This window comes from Triticum aestivum, chromosome 3A (assembly GCF_018294505.1).
Source record: "Triticum aestivum cultivar Chinese Spring chromosome 3A, IWGSC CS RefSeq v2.1, whole genome shotgun sequence".
NCBI lineage: Eukaryota > Viridiplantae > Streptophyta > Magnoliopsida > Poales > Poaceae > Triticum > Triticum aestivum.
The window spans coordinates 468,152,535-468,173,296 of NC_057800.1; the positions used below are offsets into that span (position 1 = coordinate 468,152,535).

The 20,762-nt window shown below is 47.3% G+C and overlaps 2 protein-coding genes across 2 annotated transcripts; both read right to left on the minus strand.

The window, feature by feature from the left end:
- Positions 1 to 279: 279 nt before the first annotated feature.
- LOC123061680 (GDSL esterase/lipase At4g10955) lies at positions 280 to 5,137 on the minus strand. The gene is made up of 3 exons (XM_044484879.1): positions 2,994 to 5,137; positions 1,694 to 2,577; positions 280 to 1,560 (listed from the first exon to the last, which is right to left on the minus strand). Exons 2-3 carry the CDS (start codon positions 1,831 to 1,833, stop codon positions 564 to 566), a joined length of 1,137 nt encoding a protein of 378 aa, XP_044340814.1. The 5' UTR covers positions 1,834 to 2,577; positions 2,994 to 5,137; the 3' UTR covers positions 280 to 563.
- An 81-nt stretch (positions 5,138 to 5,218) lies between these two features.
- On the minus strand, positions 5,219 to 20,141 carry LOC123061681 (uncharacterized protein At4g18257). Its single transcript, XM_044484880.1, has 2 exons — positions 19,558 to 20,141; positions 5,219 to 5,455 (listed from the first exon to the last, which is right to left on the minus strand). The coding sequence occupies exons 1-2, from the start codon at positions 19,886 to 19,888 to the stop codon at positions 5,439 to 5,441; spliced, it is 348 nt and encodes a 115-aa protein (XP_044340815.1). The 5' UTR covers positions 19,889 to 20,141; the 3' UTR covers positions 5,219 to 5,438.
- Positions 20,142 to 20,762: the final 621 nt, after the last annotated feature.

Genomic DNA, 20,762 nt, shown 5'->3' on the forward strand with positions numbered 1-20,762 from the left:
TCCTAACTTCAGCAAAAATCTTCTCAAATTATCTATAGTAGCTACAGGTGAGTTCCATGCTCTCTCTCCACCCTCTCAAGGGACTCGGGGTGCACCTGCTAACTAGATTCAAACCATAAGCCTTGGTTTTTAGTCTCTAATAACTATTCATCCGTGATCAAAGGAATGTGATCCTTAGGGTCTCACTTATTTACAATCTTTAATATTAGTGCAGCTTATGCGAGTGGATTTGGTCTTCCCCAATTTTCTTTATAGTCAATGGTAGAGACGCCATGCAAGTTAGAGACGACAACTTTGATATGATCTATTTTATTTAGTATTTTCTCTGTTCCACAATATAAGACTTTTTGCAAGTTAACATAGCTTGCAGAAACATCTTATATTATGACACATTAGAGTATAAACCAATATGTCAAATTGTTTTTGTAAAAAAAGAATTGGGCACATCATTAACCCCAGCCGCAAGGACCCAACCATCTCAACATGAACAGCAACAATGGCAATAACCATTCAACGAAAAAAAAAACGATGATAATAAGTCGATAGTACCATGGCACACGTGCCTAACTCCGAGCGCCCGGTGCGGCCGGTGGCGGGGCGTAGAGCGACCTGAGCTGGCGGTCGACGAGTTTGCTGTGGTTGAGCGCCACCTGCAGCTCGACATCGTCAGCCCACCACTGCTCCAGCCCGTGCGCGGCCAGGAACTTGCTCGGCCCCTTGGAAACAACCACCATCCTCGCCACGCCGGCCTTGCTAGTGCCGCTCCCGCCCCCGCTGCCGACGGCCACCGTGGCCGTGCCGCTCGCGGCGTCGCTGTAGTAGCAGCAGATGTAGTCGTTGGTGTTGATGTAGAGGTGCGGCAGCCACTTGGCCATCCCGGCGCGGGCCAGCGACGCCTTGGCCTCGCTCTCGCTGTTGCCGCCGCCGCCGGCGTCCCCGGCTTGGGTGCCCATGTAGGGTATCCAAGCGCGCACGCGGCCCCACAGCTCGCCGGCCGTCTCGGCGAAGCCCTTGAGGCTCATGGCCAGCGACACGGACGGCGGGTTGAACACGTGGCACTCCACGAAGACGCCCTCCTTGGCCAGCGCCTTGCCCACCTGCAGCGCGAACCCGGCGCCCAGCGAGTGCCCGCCCACGCACACGTTGGCCACGCCGAACTTGCGCGCGGCCGCCCGCAGCGCCGCCAGCGCGCCGGCGAAGCGGACGGAGCCCTTGAGGCTGTCCCAGGCCAGGAAGCGGAGGTCGTCGACGACGTCGCGGCGGAACGTGGGCGCCTTGAGCAGCGTGCCGCGCAGCGCCACGACGGCGGCGGGCGCGCTGGTGGGGCGGAACGGGATGTAGTCCGAGAGCGCGGCCTGGCGGTCCCACTCGAGGACGGCGCCGTAGATGGAGCCGTCGCGCTCGTCGACGAGCGCCTGGACCAGCCTGTACTTGAACGGGCGCCACCACTGCGGCGCGAGGCCGGTGCGCTCGTCGCGCTTCTCCTGCCGGTCCAGCTCCAGCAGGTACGCCCCCTGGATGAAGCACGCGATCACCATCCGCCGGTAGTTGGGGTTCTTCCTGCATCAAACCATCGCAACAAACTCCCGGTAAAGCTACGCGAAGGTGCAACGCAAATTATGCACCCGTCCAAGTGCAGTACTGACTAGCTTGAGCAAGTGCAGTACAAACACATACGGAGTAGAGTACTGACCAGCTTGAGCTAAGAAGATCTCTCCAGCTGGTGAAGGACAGCTTGCGGGGGCCATAGACATGGTACTCGAACGGACTCGGCACTGGCACCACCGCCGTTGCTGCGTCGCCGGCGTTCTTAGTCGGAGCCGGCTTGGCCATGGATCGTTCCTTCACCGTGGAGTCGCGAGCCACGCAGTGTTGCCTTTAAGCTTCCGCGAGAATAGTTCGTTTCAAGCTGAAAAGAATCGCAGAAAGCGCGGCGAAACTTTTTATCCTCGGTCTTTATTCCATCATCCATTCAGGGTAGCATGGAACCTGCTTCTTTCTCCTCTCTGTGCCGAGAGATTAGAACTAGTGGATTACAGTAAGAGTTGGGCGCACACGATTCGCCAACTTCTGATGGAGAAGACAATGATATGCCCGACCTCGACGAGAAGCATCTAAAAGTAGAAACAAGGTTGCAGGAATCTGCCCAAGGCCCAAATCAGTTGAGGGTCAAAATGCCTCGTCAGAAGATTCAAATTACATCTACGTTGCATAATTGTATAACAATATGATGATGAACCGACTGTACATGCCAAGACAATTTTCTGAATTTGATTTCGCTAGATCAAGAGATCACATGCAGGGCAAGTTTTCTCATTTTCAGTTGCATGAACCATTACCACATGAGCTACAACAACTGCTTCCTGGGCACAAGTGTAAGACATACAAAATCTCGATTAGCTATTTGGTTGGTCATCACTCGCTGAAGATGCTTGCTTTTCAGCCATCAACTTGTCAAGGCGCTTCTTGAGGAAAGCTTGCCTGAGTTTCTCTCTACGAGCCGACTCCTGCTCTTGTCGCCGGTGTTTCATCGTTGAAGCCTTCTGCCTTGCTTGACTTACTTCGTCGTGAACCTCCCTGCAGACATGCCATGGTGCAAGTTAGTCAAAGACCTGAGAAATATTATTCTCAGAGGGAGACAAAATCGTTCAGGTTGCAAATTCAATGGTAGCATCTGGTAATGATAGTATACAATCAAGGGATCTACATATCCTTTTTTTTTAAATGAAAGGTAGATGAGATTCTACCTTATATATTTCAAACAGGCCAAGGCCTGGGACCAAAGGGTCAGTTACATGAAGCTTACATTGAGCACCGTAGTGCCATGGCTATAAGCAGCCATTGGAGAGAGAGAAGAACAGGGCAAGCGAGGAGAGAAGAAGAGTACTGCAAAGCTAAATTAGCTCAGGAGATACATCCATCTCGTAATAGCATCCTTGTCAGCCTGCTATTTTGCCCGGTGCTGCCAAGCCTGAAGGAGTTGTGACATATACCTTCTGAGATAGGACGGGGGCCATCTTTTGTTGTTGAAGATTCTGTCGTTTCTCGCGTGCCAGAGAGTAACTGCCGCCGCAGCGAAAAGAATGTGCACTCCTCTAGAGTTGATCCAAGCTTGCTGAGCTCTGTGCATAAAATGAACGATGTCCGTGGAGCTAGAGGCAAGGTCGTTCATATGGAACGTGGCCCAGATAACAGAAGCCGGGAAGCAGCGCAGAACAATGTGGCTGGCAGACTCGCTGGCAGGGCAAATGTCACAGTCCTGGTGCTCGGTAAGTAGGGACCAATGTTTCCGAATCATGTTATCTCGTGTGTTGAGTCGACCCCAAAAAGCCAGCCAGAGAAAGACGCGATACCTCAGAGGGATGATCTTGTCCCAAATCCAGGAGCTGAACTCACAGGCCACACCTCTGAAGGTAGAAAGTTGATAGACTTGAGAAGTAGTCAGTGGCTTATGGTGTATAGCAGAAACTCTGACGTCTGAGCCGGAAACTGCAGCATCTGTAGGAGGCTGGGGTAGAAAAGAGTGCAGCATTTGCAGTTCATGGGCGGCAGTGGCCGACAGGTTGGGGTGCAGTTGAATGCACCAGGTGTTGTTGCAGAGCTGAGAGGCCACCGTGCAAGCGCCATCTTTAGCATACGAGAAGAGGGCGGGCAACAAGAACCGTAGTCACCCCGCTGACAACCAGAGATCATGCCAGAAGGAGATAAGCTTGCCAGGACCCGTTGAACACTTGGAAGATGCCAACACTGTAGGAATAAAAGGTTTGAAGTTTTTCCATATAGCCGTGTCACGGTTTTGAGCCTTTGAGAGGGATAAAGAGCTTGCAGTACTGCTGGGCAAACCATTGAAAGCAGGGGATTTCCGAGGTCTGCAAAACTCTAGCTGCAAACTTGGTGAGCAAAGCTTGGTTATGAGCAAGAAGGTCCCTGATGCCCAAACCGCCTGCAGATCTTGGGAGAGTGACAAAATGCCAGGCAACGAGGCATTGGCCTCCCTTGACTGTGCTCTTGCCTTGCCAGAAAAAAGCCCTCAACAATTTTTCCAACGTACTAAGGGATTCCTTAGGCCAAAGGAAACATGACATATGATAACTTGGGATGCTAGCAAGGACTGAATCCTTCGCCTTCACATTTTATACTGCACAAAGCATCAGTTTTAAATTTGAATTTACGAACATTGTAATACTCTCATCCCACTCAAGAGAATGCATGGAGGCTGGAGCAACATGGACCATGGAAAATCTTTCTAGTTTATCATCAATGAGGTGTCTCTCATCGCACGACTACGATTAGCTGGATTCACACGATGGTCTCAAACTCTCAACCCTTGCACATCTCCTGGGGTATCAGTATCCCTGTCTCTCCATACAAGGCCACATTCCCCAAGCGTTACAGTTTAAGGTGCACGGAAAGTTTGTATGACTATTGTGTCATATATAAGTGCTTCACCAGCTAAGAGTGCTCTACTAAACTACTACTTGTAAGTTATACCAAGGCACATTTTAATTAGATCAGCAAACTGAGGAAATATTTATGACAAATAAAACCAAAGTAATGCAGTTCATGCTAAAAACATTTAGTTCAAATATTTACTTGGATAGAAAGGATATCTTTTGCCTCCGTTTCAAAAAAAAAGGAACATGAGAACATCGAGAATTCAGAGTGTAGTTTTGTAGTCCCACCTAACACCACGACCTGCAATGCTCATACTACAAAACAGTTTTGGTACCTTGTAAACTATATCTACAGTTAGTCCATACATGAAGCAGCTGAACACAGCTTGTACAGATTTACAAATGGTTGTACTCACAGAAAGAAACTACTAGTTAACAATGTGCTTTGTTAGGGGCATGACTCTGTTGTTATGGGGCGCAACACGTGATCTATGGCTACATGGGCATGGCATGCTAAGAGAAGTGACCATGCACAATTACCAGCACTAAAAGGCATGTAATGGATACTGCAACTGGGAGCCCGATTTATGTTCAGTGGTTTATGCAAGTGTCAAATGATTACAAGTGTTGGAACTGCCAGTTCCAATTTTGTTATGCATCTGCCATAGAGCAATTTCTACTTTGACTTCTCAAGGACTGGCACAGAAATTCAGTGGATCAATGCAGCAACTGCCCAAAGTAAACAGTACCTGACAAAGCGTTTGTGCTCATCTTGGTCAACTGTTGTACCAGTTCGTCCAAGGCCCATTGGCTTGGGATTTGGCATAGAATCGACACTCTCATTTTCTTGTTCTACATGCTCAGGGGCAGTAGCAGTCTCTGGCTGCCGGCGCACGCTGACTTGATGAAAACTTTTCTGGAAGAAATCAACGCAATATTTCTCCTGGTCTTCTTCATCAGGTAGCTCACCCCTGGATAATTTCTCATACAGCTCAGCCTTCTTTTCTAGGGCAGAATAACATGCAGTACCATCTTTCACAGCTTTCAGCTCCAGCTTATCCCTGTTGCAAAAGGAAATATTACAGAGACATTAGTAAACACCAAGAGCATGCACAAGATGACAAGAGCAAAATGAAAAAGGTGCCAAAATGTGAAAATGATACAACGAAAAAAATAATTATATGCTGATAGAGTGAAATCAAGATGCTTAGAAATGCCAGTATGCCACACAAAAAGCAGAACAGATAGCTTTATATTGAATGGTAATTCTATAGTATACTCATGGTGAGAAGAAGGTGAAGAGCGATCGAACAGACCCAGCACCCCCTCCTCCCCTCCTGCGACGCTCCTGCGAGCGCCGCGGGGAACCCTAGCCGCCGGACCCCTCGCCCCCACCTCTCCCCTCCTCCCCCGCCACTGCCGGCTGGCGCTGACGGGCAAAGCCCGGTTGGCGCGGCGGCGGCGGGGCCCCTTCTTCTCCTCTGCTCGGAGTGGCCGGCGCAGGACGGCGGCTCCTGGTGGCGGCGCGTCGGCGTCGAGCGCCTGGTGAAGCGCAGTGGCTGCGGTGCTCCGGATCAGGAGGCGGCGCGCGGGCGAGGCTCTACCCAGATCCAATTGATCTGGCGCAGGGGCTTGGTCGGTGGCGCCTGTTGACATCAGATTTTGGCACGGCATAAAAGAAAATGAGATGGTTTCTAGTGAAAGGGTTTTCAGCATGAAAAGTTTCACATCGCCGAGTGGAACAACTTTGATGTTTAGGTTATCATCGTCCGACTCCATCTTAGGGGCCGAAATTGTACTCCGAGCGGCAGAATTCAATGTTCCAAGTGGTTTTCGGCCGATCACGCATTCAAGACGACCTCGTATGAAGGAGCACTCTAAAGAAATTGTCTTCGTCTCGTCGAGGCAATCGACTTTGATATATAAATCACCTCAATCCGAGTTCGTATGCAAAAGTTAGAGGCAATATACTGCAGACTGAACTTAAACGGAAATATGGCGCGAGGTACCACACACCGTGTCTGATGGGTCGCGCGAGCAATTCGGCCCTCAAGAGGGCCTTGAATCGAAAAACCTTCAACACGAGGAAGTTTCGTCTCGTCGAGCTGATCGATTTTCATATATAATTCATCTCAATCCGAGGTCGTATGCGACCTGGGGAGACAAGACAAGATCAGGCTGTGTTTTCAGCCGGAAATCCGAGTGAAAAAGCTTACCATCCGAGTGAAAACGTACCGGTCAAGTGAAAATTACCGGTCGAGTGAAAGTTTGCTGACCGGATGAACTTATTATTATCCAAGTGGAAATATAGTCATCCGAGTGGAAATATGGTCATCCGAGTCAAATTGTCCTCCAAGGGAAAATATTCCAAGTGAAAAGATTACCATCGAAACGAAAACTTGCCGATCGAGTAAGATATTGCCTTCCGAGTGGAAATATAGTCATCCGAGTGAAAGATTGTCTTCCGAGTGAAAAAAGTCCAGTCGGACGATCCGAGTGAAAGTCTCTAATATCCGAGTGGATGAGCTCGAATCCGAGTGAAACCGAACATGTGCCCGAAAGTTTATCAAGATGACCTCGGATGAAGAAGTGTTCAATACAGAAGTTGTGCGTATCATCGAGACGGTAAACTTTGGTTTTGGAGTCATCATCATCAGAGATGGTATATGGCCTGCAAATTCACTACGAGACTCAGATAATCCAGTCTACTGCAAGACCGAGTCCGACTGGAAGGTAAAGATGACCTCGAAAAGTATTCAAGATGGCTTTATTTGAAGAAATGATCAACATAAGAGTTGTTCGTATCGTCGTGGCGCACAAGTTTCATATTTGGGCCACCTTGATCGGAGATCATATGCAAGCTCAACGGCCCGCGCAAGGAGGAAGACAGAAGTTGTGCCAGATTCAGACTGAATCCGAGTTGGAATAGAACTAGGACTCTAGGACGTGAATTGATGTAATTTTTCGTGTAAGGAAAACCTAGATGAATCCTTTACTTGTACGGGAAGTCCAGCCGCCTCTTATATATGTTGGGGGTGACGGCCGATTGAACAACACACAATCGAACAAATCAATATACTACTTTTTCAGTCTACGTTTTATCTCTCCACCGTTTTCTCTCTCGTTCTTCGCTGTTCTTCGTGTTTGAGAGCTGCGAGTCTCGAGGCTCTAGGGGCGAGCGAATCGACCTAGGGCAGCCCATAGCCGCCGCACTCCCTGACAGGGTCCCTACCGGGGGTGTGGGATTTTCGGGTCTGCAAAAGCGCCCGTCGACTGTCTTGCGTATCGCGCTGTCGGTCGGGTCTCCTTCGACGTGAGCTGCGGTGCATCACCCCCGGCGTCGAGGGTACACGTGACGTGTTCGTGTGTCAACACACTTTTTGGCGACTCCACTGGGGACCGAAGATCAATCGTCATCGTCCACCATGTCCGATCTTCCCAAGCCATCTAAGGTAGACGTCGATAACATCATTAAGCCTAGTCTTGATGAGATATCGGCCGATCATCGCCAAGTCTATGAGGAGTACAAGAAGGTGCGTGAAGAGAAGGATTTGCAGGAGTTCCTTGCAAAATTCAAGAAGGATCGCCAAGGCAACATCACTCCGATTGAAGAAATCGAGTTCCCTCCTCTTCAAGCCGAGCAGGTTAAACCCTCTGTGAGTACTACCTTTTCTCCTGAGCAGTGGGCTGAGATTGAGTCGTATTGCTGATGGTAACAATCTAGTCTATCATACTTTCATAGAAAATACTAATGCTCAGAAAAATATATCTCAATCGTCTAGTGGTAATGATGATGTAGCTGCTAGTGTGCAAAACCCTAATCTGGCTTTACCTATTTCATCAGCGCCTCCCGTGCCGATGGCTTATTATCCTACCCAAACAAATCAGATTGTGGCTGCACCCATTAATCCTATTATGAGCATGCCAGGTTCGGTGGCAACGCCGAACCAAACCCTACCTACAGCTACAACCACTCGACCACTACCAAATTATGGGTCGACATACATACCACAATTCCTACCTACAGCTAGTAACCCTACTCCTCCTATGTCACTGCCACAAGCTTCATCGTCCACTATGGATAATGGTCTAGCTAATCTTAGAGAGGAGATGGCTAAGATGCTTCAAGAAAATTTTGGAGTTGAGTTACCTCGGAATCGGATTTACCAAAAGTCGTACCCCGAGTACTTTGATGCCATCCAGTGCCCTCCGGGACATAAGATTCCAGATTTTGTTAAGTTCAATGGAGATGGCACAAAAACCACATGGGAGCATGTTAGTCAATACTTGGCACAATTAGGTGAAGCAGGCTCACTAAATGAGTTGAAAGTGCGTTTATTTTCTTTATCATTAACTGGTACCGCATTTTCATGGTTTTCTTCTTTACCACATGGTTCCATTCGAGTTTGGTCGCAGTTAGAGCAGAAATTTCATGATCACTTTTATAGCGGCGACAATGAACTCAAGTTGTCACATCTAACATCGGTTAAACAGAAGCATGATGAATCGGTCTCCGATTACGTCAAGAGATTCAGAGAAACAAAAAACCGGTGTTTTAGTTTGGTGATAACCGAAAGAGAGACTTGGCAGACCTAGTGCTGAGTGGTTTGAGAACTCCCATTAGAGAAAAGCTAGAAGGTTATGAGTTCTTAAATATCAACCAAGTCTTACAAAGGGCTTTGGCTCAGGAAAGCCGAAGCAAAGATCTCAAAGAAGTACATAGATACAAAGTCGATCGTCCAAAGATGAATATGATGGAATATGATAGTGATCACTCGGGCGATGAGGGTGATGTTTTTGCTACTGAATTTGTTTGGCCATCTAAGGCCAAACCCTTTACTTGCAATGATCTGAAACCGATTCATAAGAATCATGATGAAGAGATGAAGTTTACTTTTAACATTGCTAAATGTGATAGGATATTTGATGCTTTGCTGCAGGCTAAGGTTATTAGAATATCTCATACTTTACCGTCGTTTGAAGAGCTGAAACGGCGTGCTTATTGCAAGTATCATAATTCTTTTTCTCATGCTACTAACGATTGCAATGTTTTTCGACGACAGATACAATCGGCCATTAATGACGGACGATTGAACTTTTCTGAGATGCAAGTTGATAAACAACCCTTTCCAATGAACACCATGGATCTAGAAGGGAAGAAGCTGCTCATTCGGCCGGAGGTAGCCGAATCTGCTAATAAAGCTAATGCCATTGTTGGTGAGCCCAGGAAAGACAAGGAGGGCGACAAGGTCTTGGGGAGGCATGTTGTGCTTGATAAGCAACCCAATGGCAAGGAAGTGATCAAAATCACCATCAAGAATCCTACACTCGGGGGGCCAGCACAGGTGCAGCAGGACACTCGAGTTAAATTTGTTAAGCCCAAGGGTCCTGAAGTTGGCAAGTGGAAAAGGAATGAAGTTAAAGTACAGCGCAAGCGGATCAAACCAACTTTTGATATGTTGCTGTCCAAATATGCCAATCAGTCGACTGGTTCTAGCTCTAACCGTCCATCATACTTGAAGCGACCAAGGTCACCATCAGACGATATGTTCAGTCAGTATATGAAACCAAGTGGACCAAACGCGCTATTTCCAGAAGAGCAGAGGCAAACTGTTTGGGACCGACTTGAACACTCATATAATGGTCGACTGAACATCGGTAACTATCGGTCGGCTGGTCAAAACATGCGACCGGATGGAAATTATCCGAGTGTAAGAATGCACCCAGGTGGAAGCTATGTGAGTGAAAAAATGTGGCCAAGTAGATTCCATCCGACTGAATTCCATCCGAGTGGATTCCATCCGAGTGAATTCCATCCGAGTGACATCCATCCGAGTGGATTCCATCAGAGTAAAAAGGTGCGCCCGAGTGAAAATTTCATGCATCTGGAAAGTCGAAGAGAATGGTGTGTTAAATCACCAAGTGTTGCAGCAATTGAGTCGGGAAAAGGCAAGGAAAAAATGGATGTCGACTCACTTATCTTGGGCACCGAGACATTCGCCATACAACAGCCGATTGTGCATAGCAATCCGACTGAGCCGATACTTGCTATCGCGCCAAAGCACTCGGCTAATGACCATGAAGCAAGCACCAGCCAAGTAAAAACGAGAGATCCTAAATACACTCAGCCAAAGTGGTGTCCTCCAGGGCTAACAAAGACACAAAAAAGGAAACTACAGAGGTTAAGGAGTCAAGAGATTGCAGAACAAGAGGCCGAGAAGCAAAGGGATAAGTTGTTCAATGACACTCGGCGTATGGTACCTACAAAACAAGTGTGGAGGCCCAAACAAATACAAGATGCAGTGGCTTCTACACCTATCACAGCAGCACCTACACTACCAAAAGAGGACGACGCAATCATTGCATCGTCTATGTTACCTATTGCTTCCTCTTCACTCGGACAAATTTCAGAATCGGTGGATGCACTCGAGGAGGAGGCTGATATGTTGGACTATGAGTCTACGCCGGTTCATTAAGGTATGGATATCAATATGGTGTATTACTTACCTGCTGAGTTTCGTGCTGTAGATGAGGAAGGGGAGGTGGCTCAGATGGATTTTGACCCTAAAAACGCAATATTCGAGAAGCCAAAAGAACAAGTAACGCATCTGAAACCATTATATCTCAGAGGTCATATCAATGGGTCGCCGCTCACTCAGATGCTTGTTGATGGTGGTGTTGTGGTAAATCTTTATGCCCTATTCGATCTTCAAGAAATTGGGTTTGCCTGATGAAGAATTGATTAAGACCAATATGGTGCTCAACGGATTTGAAGGCAAAGAGAAAACTGAAGGCAAAGGTGTAATGTATGTGGAACTTACAGTCGGAAGCAAAACTTTGGCTACTGCATTCTTTGTCGCTAAGGTGCAAGGTAACTACAACGTCATACTAGGTCGTGATTGGGTTCATGCAAACCAGTGTGTGCCATCCACTATGCACCAGTTTTTGATTCAGTGGGTTGATGATGAAGTGTAAGTCATTCATGCGGATAACTCGGCCTGTGTTGCTTTGGCCGATGCATCAGTGGATTGGCAACATCCCAATGCTACTTGCTTGACGGGACGTGATTTATCCGAGTTTGATTTTCTCAACGCGACCAAGAATGGTTTTGTGCCCGTTTCTTTAAAGCCGAGTGAATGCAATCGGCTCCAAGGTATGATATGTTTAAATGGATTCTAGCTCCGAGTGGTTACAAAAACGTCTTGCAAAATATCGGTCCAGTGAGGACGATATGTATGAGTCTATAGAGGAGTTGGATGACATGGATAAACTTGGACAAGGTTTTACATCGGCCGATCCATTAGAGGAGGTAGATATTGGAGATGGTTCAGTCACTCGACCGACGTTTGTAAACAAAAATTTGAAAGCCGATTGTAAAGCTAAGTTAATCGAGCTATTGAAGGAATATGTTTGTTGCTTTGCATGGAAATATCATGAGATGCCAGGTTTAAGCCGGGAGCTAGTGGAGCATCGGTTACCTATAAAGGCCGGTTTAGACCTTATAAACAGTTGGCCAGAAAGTTTAATCCGAAAACATATGACCGAATCAAGGAAGAGATCGGTCGACTGCTTGAAGCTAATTTCATTCGACCTTGCAGATATGCCGAGTGGATTTCTAACATTGTCCCAGTGGAGAAGAAAGGATCTGGCAAGTCGAGGGTGTGCATTGACTTCAGAGATTTGAATAGGGCTACACCCAAAGATGAGTATCCCATGCCAATAGCCGATATGCTTATTAATGATGCTTCTGGACATAAGGTTATTAGCTTTCTAGATGGTAATGCCGGATACAATCAAATTTTTATGGCCGAAGAGGACATGTACAAAATGGCTTTCCAATGTCTTGGTTTCCTTGGTTTATTCGAGTGGACAGTGATGGCATTCGGATTAAAAAATGTTGGAGCCACGTATCAAAGGGCTATGAATTTAATTTTTCATGATTTACTCGGTGTCATACTTGAAGTTTATATTGATGATATTGTTGTCAAATCGGATGCTTTTGAGTCTCACTTGGCCGATTTGCGTTTAGCTTTTGAAAGAATGAAAAAGTATGGGCTGAAGATGAATCCTTTGAAGTGTGCATTCGGCGTGTCAGCTGGCAAGTTTTTGGGTTTCATTATTCATGAAGATGGCATAGAGATTGATCCCAAAAAGATAGAGGCCATACAGAAAGTGGAGGCTCCAATATGGAAGTGAGATATGCAAAAGTTCCTTGGCAAGATCAATTATTTGAGGAGGTTCATAGCTAATCTATCAGGGAAAGTTGATGCATTTACTCCTATCCTTCGGTTAAAGAATGATGTTGATTTCACTTAGGGGCCAAAACAGCAAGAAGCCTTTGATATGATCAAGAGTTATTTGTGCACTCCTCCGCAGCAGAGGAAGGTGTTATTGGTGCTGTTTTGACTCAAGAAACCGAAGGAAAAGAGCATGCTATTACATATTTGAGCAGGCGCTTGTTGGACGCCGAGACAAGGTATACATTTATTGAAAAATTATGTCTATGTTTATATTATGCTTGCACAAAATTGAGACATTATTTAGTGCCGAGTGCTTGTGTAGTAGCTTGTCAAACCGATGTCATTAAATACATGTTGCATAGGCCAATTCTTAGTGGTAGAATTGGCAAGTGGGCTTATGCTTTAATTGAATATGATTTGGCTTATGAGTCTCTAAAATCCATGAAAGGCCAGATTGTTGCTAATTTTATTGTTGAACATCAGATCAATGACAAGCATGATGTTGATATGAACCTTGTTTCATTAGTACCATGGAGATTATATTTTGATGGTTCAGTTTGTAGCAATGGCCAAGGTGTTGGTATTGTTTATATATCTCCTCATGGTGTTGTTTTTGAAGTCTCATGCCGCTTAGAATATTTTTGCACAAACAATCAAGCCGAATATGAAGCATTGTTATTCGGCCTAGAGATGTTACTTGCTATAGGTGTTACACATATTGAGACTTACGGTGATTCGTTACTAGTGGTGCAGCAAATATCCAAAGTCTTTCAGTGTTTGGATGAATCACTTAATGTTCATCTTGATAAATGTCTAGATATAATTTCTACTTCGGATTGTTTTAGCATTGCACATATATCTAGACATGACAATTGGAAAGCAAATGAGTTGGCACAGCAAGCATCTGGATATCATATTGATCATGGCATGTTTCATATTTCTCAAAGTCCGATGTCTTGTCTTACCAGTATTGAAGAGGTCGAACCAGAACCCACTGATTCGGTCCTTAACAAAAAATCTAGTGCAGGTGACAATACCGACTGGAGGAAGCCCATTGTTGATTACTTGTGCAATCCGAGTGAAAGGGTGGACAGGGCTGTTTGGCGCATGGCTTTCAAGTATACAATGAGAGATGACGGTCTTTATCACCGAACAGTCGATGATGTTCTTCTAAAGTGCTTGGACAAGGACCAGGCAAGAGTTGCTATGGGAGAGGTACATGAAGGCATTTGTAGCACTCATCAGTCGGCTCCCAAGATGAAATGGTTATTGCGGCGTGCTGGGTTTTATTGGCCGACTATGATTAATGATTGCTTCAGATATTATAAGGGGTGTGAAGCTTGTCAAAAATTTGGTGATATTCAATTAGCTCCTGTTGCTATGTTACATCCTATTATCAAGCCGTGGCCTTTCAGAGGTTGGGGTTTAGACTTCATTGGAGAAATCCATCCGTCTTCCTCAAAAGGGCATCGGTTCGTATTGGTGGCAACTGATTATTTCACTAAATGGTCTAAAGCAGTACCTCTCAAGAACAATGACACATACGGAGGTAATTCAATTCATAACCGAGCACATTATTCATAGATTCGGTATTCCACAAACGTTAACTACAGATCAAGGTTCATCTTTTATGTCACACCAAGTCAAAGAGTTTGTCGAATCTTATAATATAAAGTTGCTCAATTCCTCTCCGTATTATGCCCAAGCTAATGGACAAGCCGAGTCTAGCAATAAAATTTTAATCAAGCTCATCAAGAAGAAGATTGAGGATAATCCGAGGAGATGGCATGAGTTGTTGTCTGAAGCTTTGTGGGCACATAGAATTTCAAGGCATGGTGCTACGAAGGTGACTCCATATGAGCTAGTATATGGTCAAGAGGCTGTTTTACCAGTGGAAGTAAATTTGAATGCTTTGAGAATAGCCAAACAAAATGATTTATCGGCAGTAGACTTTTATAACTTGATGATGGACAATATTGATGAGGTTGCCGATAAACGTTTGGCTGCTTTGAAGGCCATAGAGAGAGACAAGTTGAGGGTGGCAAGAGCTTACAATAAGAAAGTCAAGTTGAAGAATTTTCAAGTTGGTGATCTTGTCTGAAAAGTGATTCTACCGATTGGTTCAAGAGATGGGAAATTCGGGAAGTGGTCTCCGAGTTGGGAAGGTCCTTTTAGGATTACAAGAATAGTTCCCGGAAACTCATATTTGGTGGAATCCATACAAGGGACGGTGTTACCTAGAGCTCTCAATGGCAAATACTTGAAGTACCACCCAAGTGTGTGGCAAGAAGCATAAGTAGGAAATGGTAGATATACGATTATCACACTTAGCACAAACAAGGCCGATACATAATTATCGCCCTAAGAAAATAAATGGCCGATGGAGTGTTGACATCGTCCTTAGAACAAACACCGTGCATATTATTTTCCGACGTGCAAGCTTTGCCGAAAAACAGGGGGCATGTGTTGACATCAGATTTTGGCACGGCATAAAAGAAAATGAGATGGCTTCGAGTGAAAGGGTTTTCAGCATGAAAAGTTTCACATCGCCGAGTGGAACAACTTTGATGTTTAGGTTATCATCGTCCGACTCCATCTTAGGGGCCGAAATTGTACTCCGAGCGGCAGAATTCAATGTTCCAAGTGGTTTTCGGCCGATCACGCATTCAAGACGACCTCGTATGAAGGAGCACTCTAAAGAAATTGTCTTTGTCTCGTCGAGGCAATCGACTTTGATATATAAATCATCTCAATCCAAGTTCGTATGCAAAAGTTAGAGGCAATATACTGCAGACTGAACTTAAACGAAAATATGGCGCGAGGTACCAAACACCGTGTCTGATGGGTCGCGCGAGCAATTCGGCCCTCAAGAGGGCCTTGAATCGAAAAACCTTCAACACGAGGAAGTTTCGTCTTGTCTAGCTGATTGATTTTCATACATAATTCATCTCAATCCGATGTCGTATGCGACCTGGGGAGACAAGACAAGATCAGGCTGTGTTTTCAGCCAGAAATCCGAGTGAAAAAGCTTACCATCCGAGTGAAAACGTACTGATCGAGTGAAAGTTTGCTGACCGGATGAACTTATTATTATCCAAGTGGAAATATAGTCATCCGAGTGAAATATGGTCATCCGAGTCAAATTGTCCTCCAAGGGAAAATATTCCGAGTGAAAAGATTACCATCGGAACAAAAACTTGCCGATCGAGTAAGATATTGCCTTCCGAGTGGAAATATAGTCATCCGAGTGAAAGATTGTCTTCCGAGTGAAAAAAGTCCAGTCAAACGATCCGAGTGAAAGTCTCTAATATCCGAGTGGATGAGCTCGAATCCGAGTGAAACTGAACATGTGCCCAAAAGTTTATCAAGATGACATCGGATGAAGAAGTGTTCAATACAGAAGTTGTGCATATCATCGAGACGGTAAACTTTGGTTTTGGAGTCATCATCATCAGAGATGGTATATGGCCTGCAAATTCACTACGAGACTCAGATAATCCAGTCTACTGCAAGACCGAGTCTGACTGGAAGGTAAAGATGACCTCGAAAAGTATTCAAGATGGCTTTATTTGAAGAAATGATCAACATAAGAGTTGTTCGTATCGTCGTGGCGCACAAGTTTCATATTTGGGCCACCTTGATCGGAGATCATATGCAAGCTCAACGGCCCGCGCAAGGAGGAAGACAGAAGTTGGGCCAGATTCAAATTGAATCCGAGTTGGAATAGAACTAGGACTCTAGGACGTGAATTGATGTAATTTTTCGTGTAAGGAAAGACTAGATGAATCCTTTACTTGTACGGGAAGTCCAGCCGCCTCTTATATATGTTGCGGGTGACGGCCGATTGAACAACGCACAATCGAACAAATCAATATACTACTTTTTCAGTCTATGTTTTATCTCTCCACTGTTTTCTCTCTCGTTCTTCGCTGTTCTTCGTGTTTGAGAGTTGCGAGTCTCGAGGCTCTAGGGGCGAGCGAATCGACCTAGGGCAGCCCACAGCCGCCGCACTCCCTGACGGTGTCCCTCCCGGGGGTGTGGGGTTTTTGGGTTTGCAAAAGCGCCCGTCGACTGTCTTGCATATCGCGTTGTCGGTCGGGTCTCCTTCGACGTGAGCTGCGGCGCATCACCCCCGGCGTCGAGGGTACACGTGACGTATTCATGTGTCAACAGCGCCGACGGAGGTTGATGGCAGTGGCGTGCTCCGCGAGCGCCGGGCCTTGCGGCAGTCAATGCGGGGGCGGCACGGTTGCCCGGGGGATGCGGCTGTTCCCCCAGGCGCCCTTGGGTGGCGAGCGCGGGCCAGGTCCGCTGGCTGGCACGGGATCCAGCGTTCGGCGGCCTGAGGTGTTGCTATGGTTCCTTCCCGCAGGCGTGGAGGCGAGGCAGAGGGTGTCCGGTGGTGATCTTGGCGCTGGACGGCGGGGAAGGAGCTTGCTTGAGGAGTCGATGACGGGCCAGGGCGCACCGGAGTTGTCGGCGGCCTATGTGTCTCTCTTCCGTTGCGGCGGTGCCCGCCCCTCTGGGTGCGTTCGCCGGTAGTGGGCCGACTGTGCAGGCTGGTCGTCGGGGCAGGAGTTTGACTCGGTCCTCCTGCTCGGGACTGGTTGCTCCTCGTGCAGCTCCGGATCTGCTCCGGCCTTGCCAAGATGGGCATCTGCGGTTGGTAGGGGTGGTGTCTTCTCGTTATGGCGTTGGTGAAGATCCATGGCAGCGGTGGTGGTGGTCGTGGTAGTGTTGTGTCGGTGCACGGATCGGCGTCGGTGACCATGGACATGGCGTCGTGTGAGTCGCTTGGCCAAGGGCTTGGAGCTGACTCATCGGCGGCCGGCGGCAGTCTTGGAGTCGTGGCCTTCCCTGTCCAATGGGATTGGCTAGGGACACAGGCGTGGTGCCTCCTATGGTGGACGCGCCTACCCAGACTCTGGGACTGATGCCGGGCTAGGAGTTGACGGACTGGCGTTGCTCTTCCTACCGTGGTTGAGTGTGCCGTGATGTGCGCGGCATATGCTATCTAGCGACAGGGATGCCGGGGTGGCGGCTCCGGATGGCGGTTCGCATGGTTGCTCTCCGGCGGGCATCATTGCGATGGTGGTGGCTCTCCTCCAGGGTTGTGTGGGCAACGGGAGGTGCAGCGGCTGGTAGCTCGGATGTTCCCTCTTGCTAGGAGCGGCGGTGTCCTGATCCGGATATGGGACTCTAGCACTTCGCATTACGCCTGGCAACCTTGTGGTGACACGGGGGAGTTGCCGAGCGAAAGCTCTGTGCCTTGGCGCCGCCGTCACCGACGGCGGCGGCGCCCGTGGGTGTCGTGCTCGTCTTGAAGACGTCGTCGTGGTTCTTCTCTCCGTGTCAGGGCTCCGGGTGAAGACCTTTGTCCGGTGTGGACTAGGCAACGGCGACGCTCTGCGCCGTTTTCCCTCTTGAGGGCGTTGTCGTGGAGCTTAGGTTTGCTAGGTCATAGTGTGGGGTGTGTCTAGTTCTCCCAGTGCTCTTTGTTGGTAGTGGTCGCGTGCGTTCTGCGTGTGCTGATTATCTCAGGATCAGCTTTGTAAGAGGGTTAACTCTCCATCTTGTATCGTTCGGCCGTGTACTTGTTCGGTTGGTGCTTTATCTATAAAGCGGGGCGAAAGCCTGTTTCGAGGATAGTATACTCATGGTACAAGAGCAACTGTGGGCAGAATGACAGTTTCTTGGAACTGAGAAAAGCAAAATCAAATGATGGTTTAGTAGGCATCTCCTTTCAATTAGATTCATTGTTAATTTTCAATGTTTGTTGCTAGGAAAAGCAAAATCGTGTTATCGCGGAATACCGCACAATGTACCAGCACATGTAACAGTCCACTGCTTTATAATTACTAGCTGTACAACCACTAAGCAAACACTTACATGTTGTCATTTCACTCAAGAAATTAGCATGTTAAGAATAGCGAATATGAACCACCTTCTAAAATAATTGCGAGTGTGAACCAGTACCCATTATTAACCTAGAGAAGCTCTGGCTTCCTACCATGTATAGCACAAGGGTAACACAATCTAGGCTTGGCAAAGCACATAAAATGGTGTTGTGCATCCGCACAGAGAGATTGAGCTTATGCAGTTATAGTTCAGTCCTCATATTAGACTAACAAACATCTAATGCCCTATACAGCCAAGTATAATTTCCTAACACAAGTCACGGAACCAACCATTGGTAAGGGCATGTCAAAGATATAGTCAGCTATTATCTCTTGCACCCCTCCATATCAGGCGGAGAGAATAGGAAAACAAGAGTTATCTCTTAAATTGTCCATTAGTACTTAATTCTTAAATGGAATAAGAAAATGTCATGATCAACAGTGAATATTATCTTCGGTCAACTATTTGTGTTGCCTGGTTGCAATAGCTGGAAATTTTCACTACATACAATTTTCTAGTACGATTGATTCACATAAGTGCTGTTATCTTAACTTGTCTACTGTGTGCATAATTCACAGCTTTATTCATTAATTCGTGCATTGCAATTGTTACAGCCAAGCAACAGAAACAGCCCACACACATAAAATCCAATGTTGATCGCCGCATTAAGCAGTCCAGTATGTTAGTTGCCTCTAGTGTTTCCTCTAGATCGGCAAGGAGTAGAAGAGAAACAGCTGACTCTACCTATGTACACCTGCTTTTGTTGTTTGCACTGCCCTAAAGATGATCCATGTTGGGAATCAATATTGGACTATTTAACAGATAGAGATCACGGCTACTTAGTCTCCGCTCTTAGTGCAGAGGATCGATATGGGAATCTAATGCCTTAACAAACGGTAAGCCATAGGATTGATTAAGCAATTCTCCTCAAAACTAGCACAAAAAATAGCCAGTCTACAATCACACAGAAGAAATGCCATAAGAATGATAATTGTGGACGTACTTGTGGGCACGAGCGTCTACACCTGAGTTCTTGGCGCCCAGGGGGTCGGCGGGGCCCGAGCGTTTCTTGGCGCGGCGGAACTCGCTGGAGGCGGCGTCAGCGGCGGTGGAATTGCGGGCTTCCTCCTGAGTGCGGTAGAGCTGGGCCTTGAGGTCGAGTATGGATGCCGCGCCGACGCCCTCGATGGCCTTGTGCTTCTTGGGCATCACCGTGGACTCCGTCAGCCACCCGAGCGACTCCATCCGCCGCTCCTTCGTATCAGCCTGCTGCGCCGGCGGCTGTGGATGCTGATTCGGAGCGGCCGAGGCCGCGGAGGAGGATGACGGCGCGGTATCTGCCGGTGACGACATCATGGCGGTGGCGGTGGCGATTTGGGAAGAAATTGGTCTGTCGTGGGACGAAGAAGGGGGGATTGGGCGAGGAGGGGAGGGGCAGTGTGCGGTGGGCTGGCGGCTTCGGCCTTTTGGGAACCTTGACTTGGGCTGAAGTCAAAAGTCCGTGAAAACATTCAGTACTCACGTCCAAATTGGGTACATCTTCGCGAGAGTGAAGATATGGGTCATACTAGCATATGGTATTATTATCTGGACCGTTCGATGGGTGAATCGGCAGGTGGGAATCACATTCAATGCGAATCACGCGAGCCGCAAAAATTGGTGTATGTCGAGCGGCGAACGCATGGTGCGTATAGTACCCCGTATGTACTGCGTGGGAGGCCCACACCCTCGGCGAGAACGGCGTCGCGGGCTTGTTAAGGACCGCTGGTCCTGTTAAAACATCGTACATGGACTGTGGTCCAGAATTTTTTGTGTTCCGTAACTGTGTGCGTGCCCATTGGCTAGGTAAAAAAGCGTGTGCCCTGTCAGAGGCTGGTTGACGCCTCAGAGTGTTGTATTCCGTGACGGAGAGTGTGCCCGGCGGCGGCGGCGGCGGCGAGGGGAGTATGGAGAATGCCCCTGCCTCATCTGGGGAGTCGGAGCCGGACCCGAGATCGCCCGGCTGGATTGGAAAGTACAGAGAGCGATTTTTTTTCTCAATTATTTTACACCCAGCACTGCATTTACCTACAGTTTTCTTTTTCTGTTGGTCTACATGTTGTGTAGTAGATTAGTCTGCGATTCTGAACTCGTGATTCCTTTTTAGTGTTTATTAAGACAAGAGAAAGATCGACATAGTATAAGATTAATGAATAAAAAATGGACCCTGGGATGGTGCCCCCATGAATTG

Bases quoted from the DNA above. Each gene is read 5' to 3' on its own strand.
- LOC123061680 (XM_044484879.1), bottom strand. From the start codon at position 1,833: ATGGCCAAGCCGGCTCCGACTAAGAACGCCGGCGACGCAGCAACGGCG. The intron at 1,561-1,693 runs GTCAGTACTCTA...GGTTTGATGCAG, and splicing joins GATCTTCTTAGCTCAAGCTG to GAAGAACCCCAACTACCGGC.
- LOC123061681 (XM_044484880.1), bottom strand. From the start codon at position 19,888: ATGATGTCGTCACCGGCAGATACCGCGCCGTCATCCTCCTCCGCGGCC.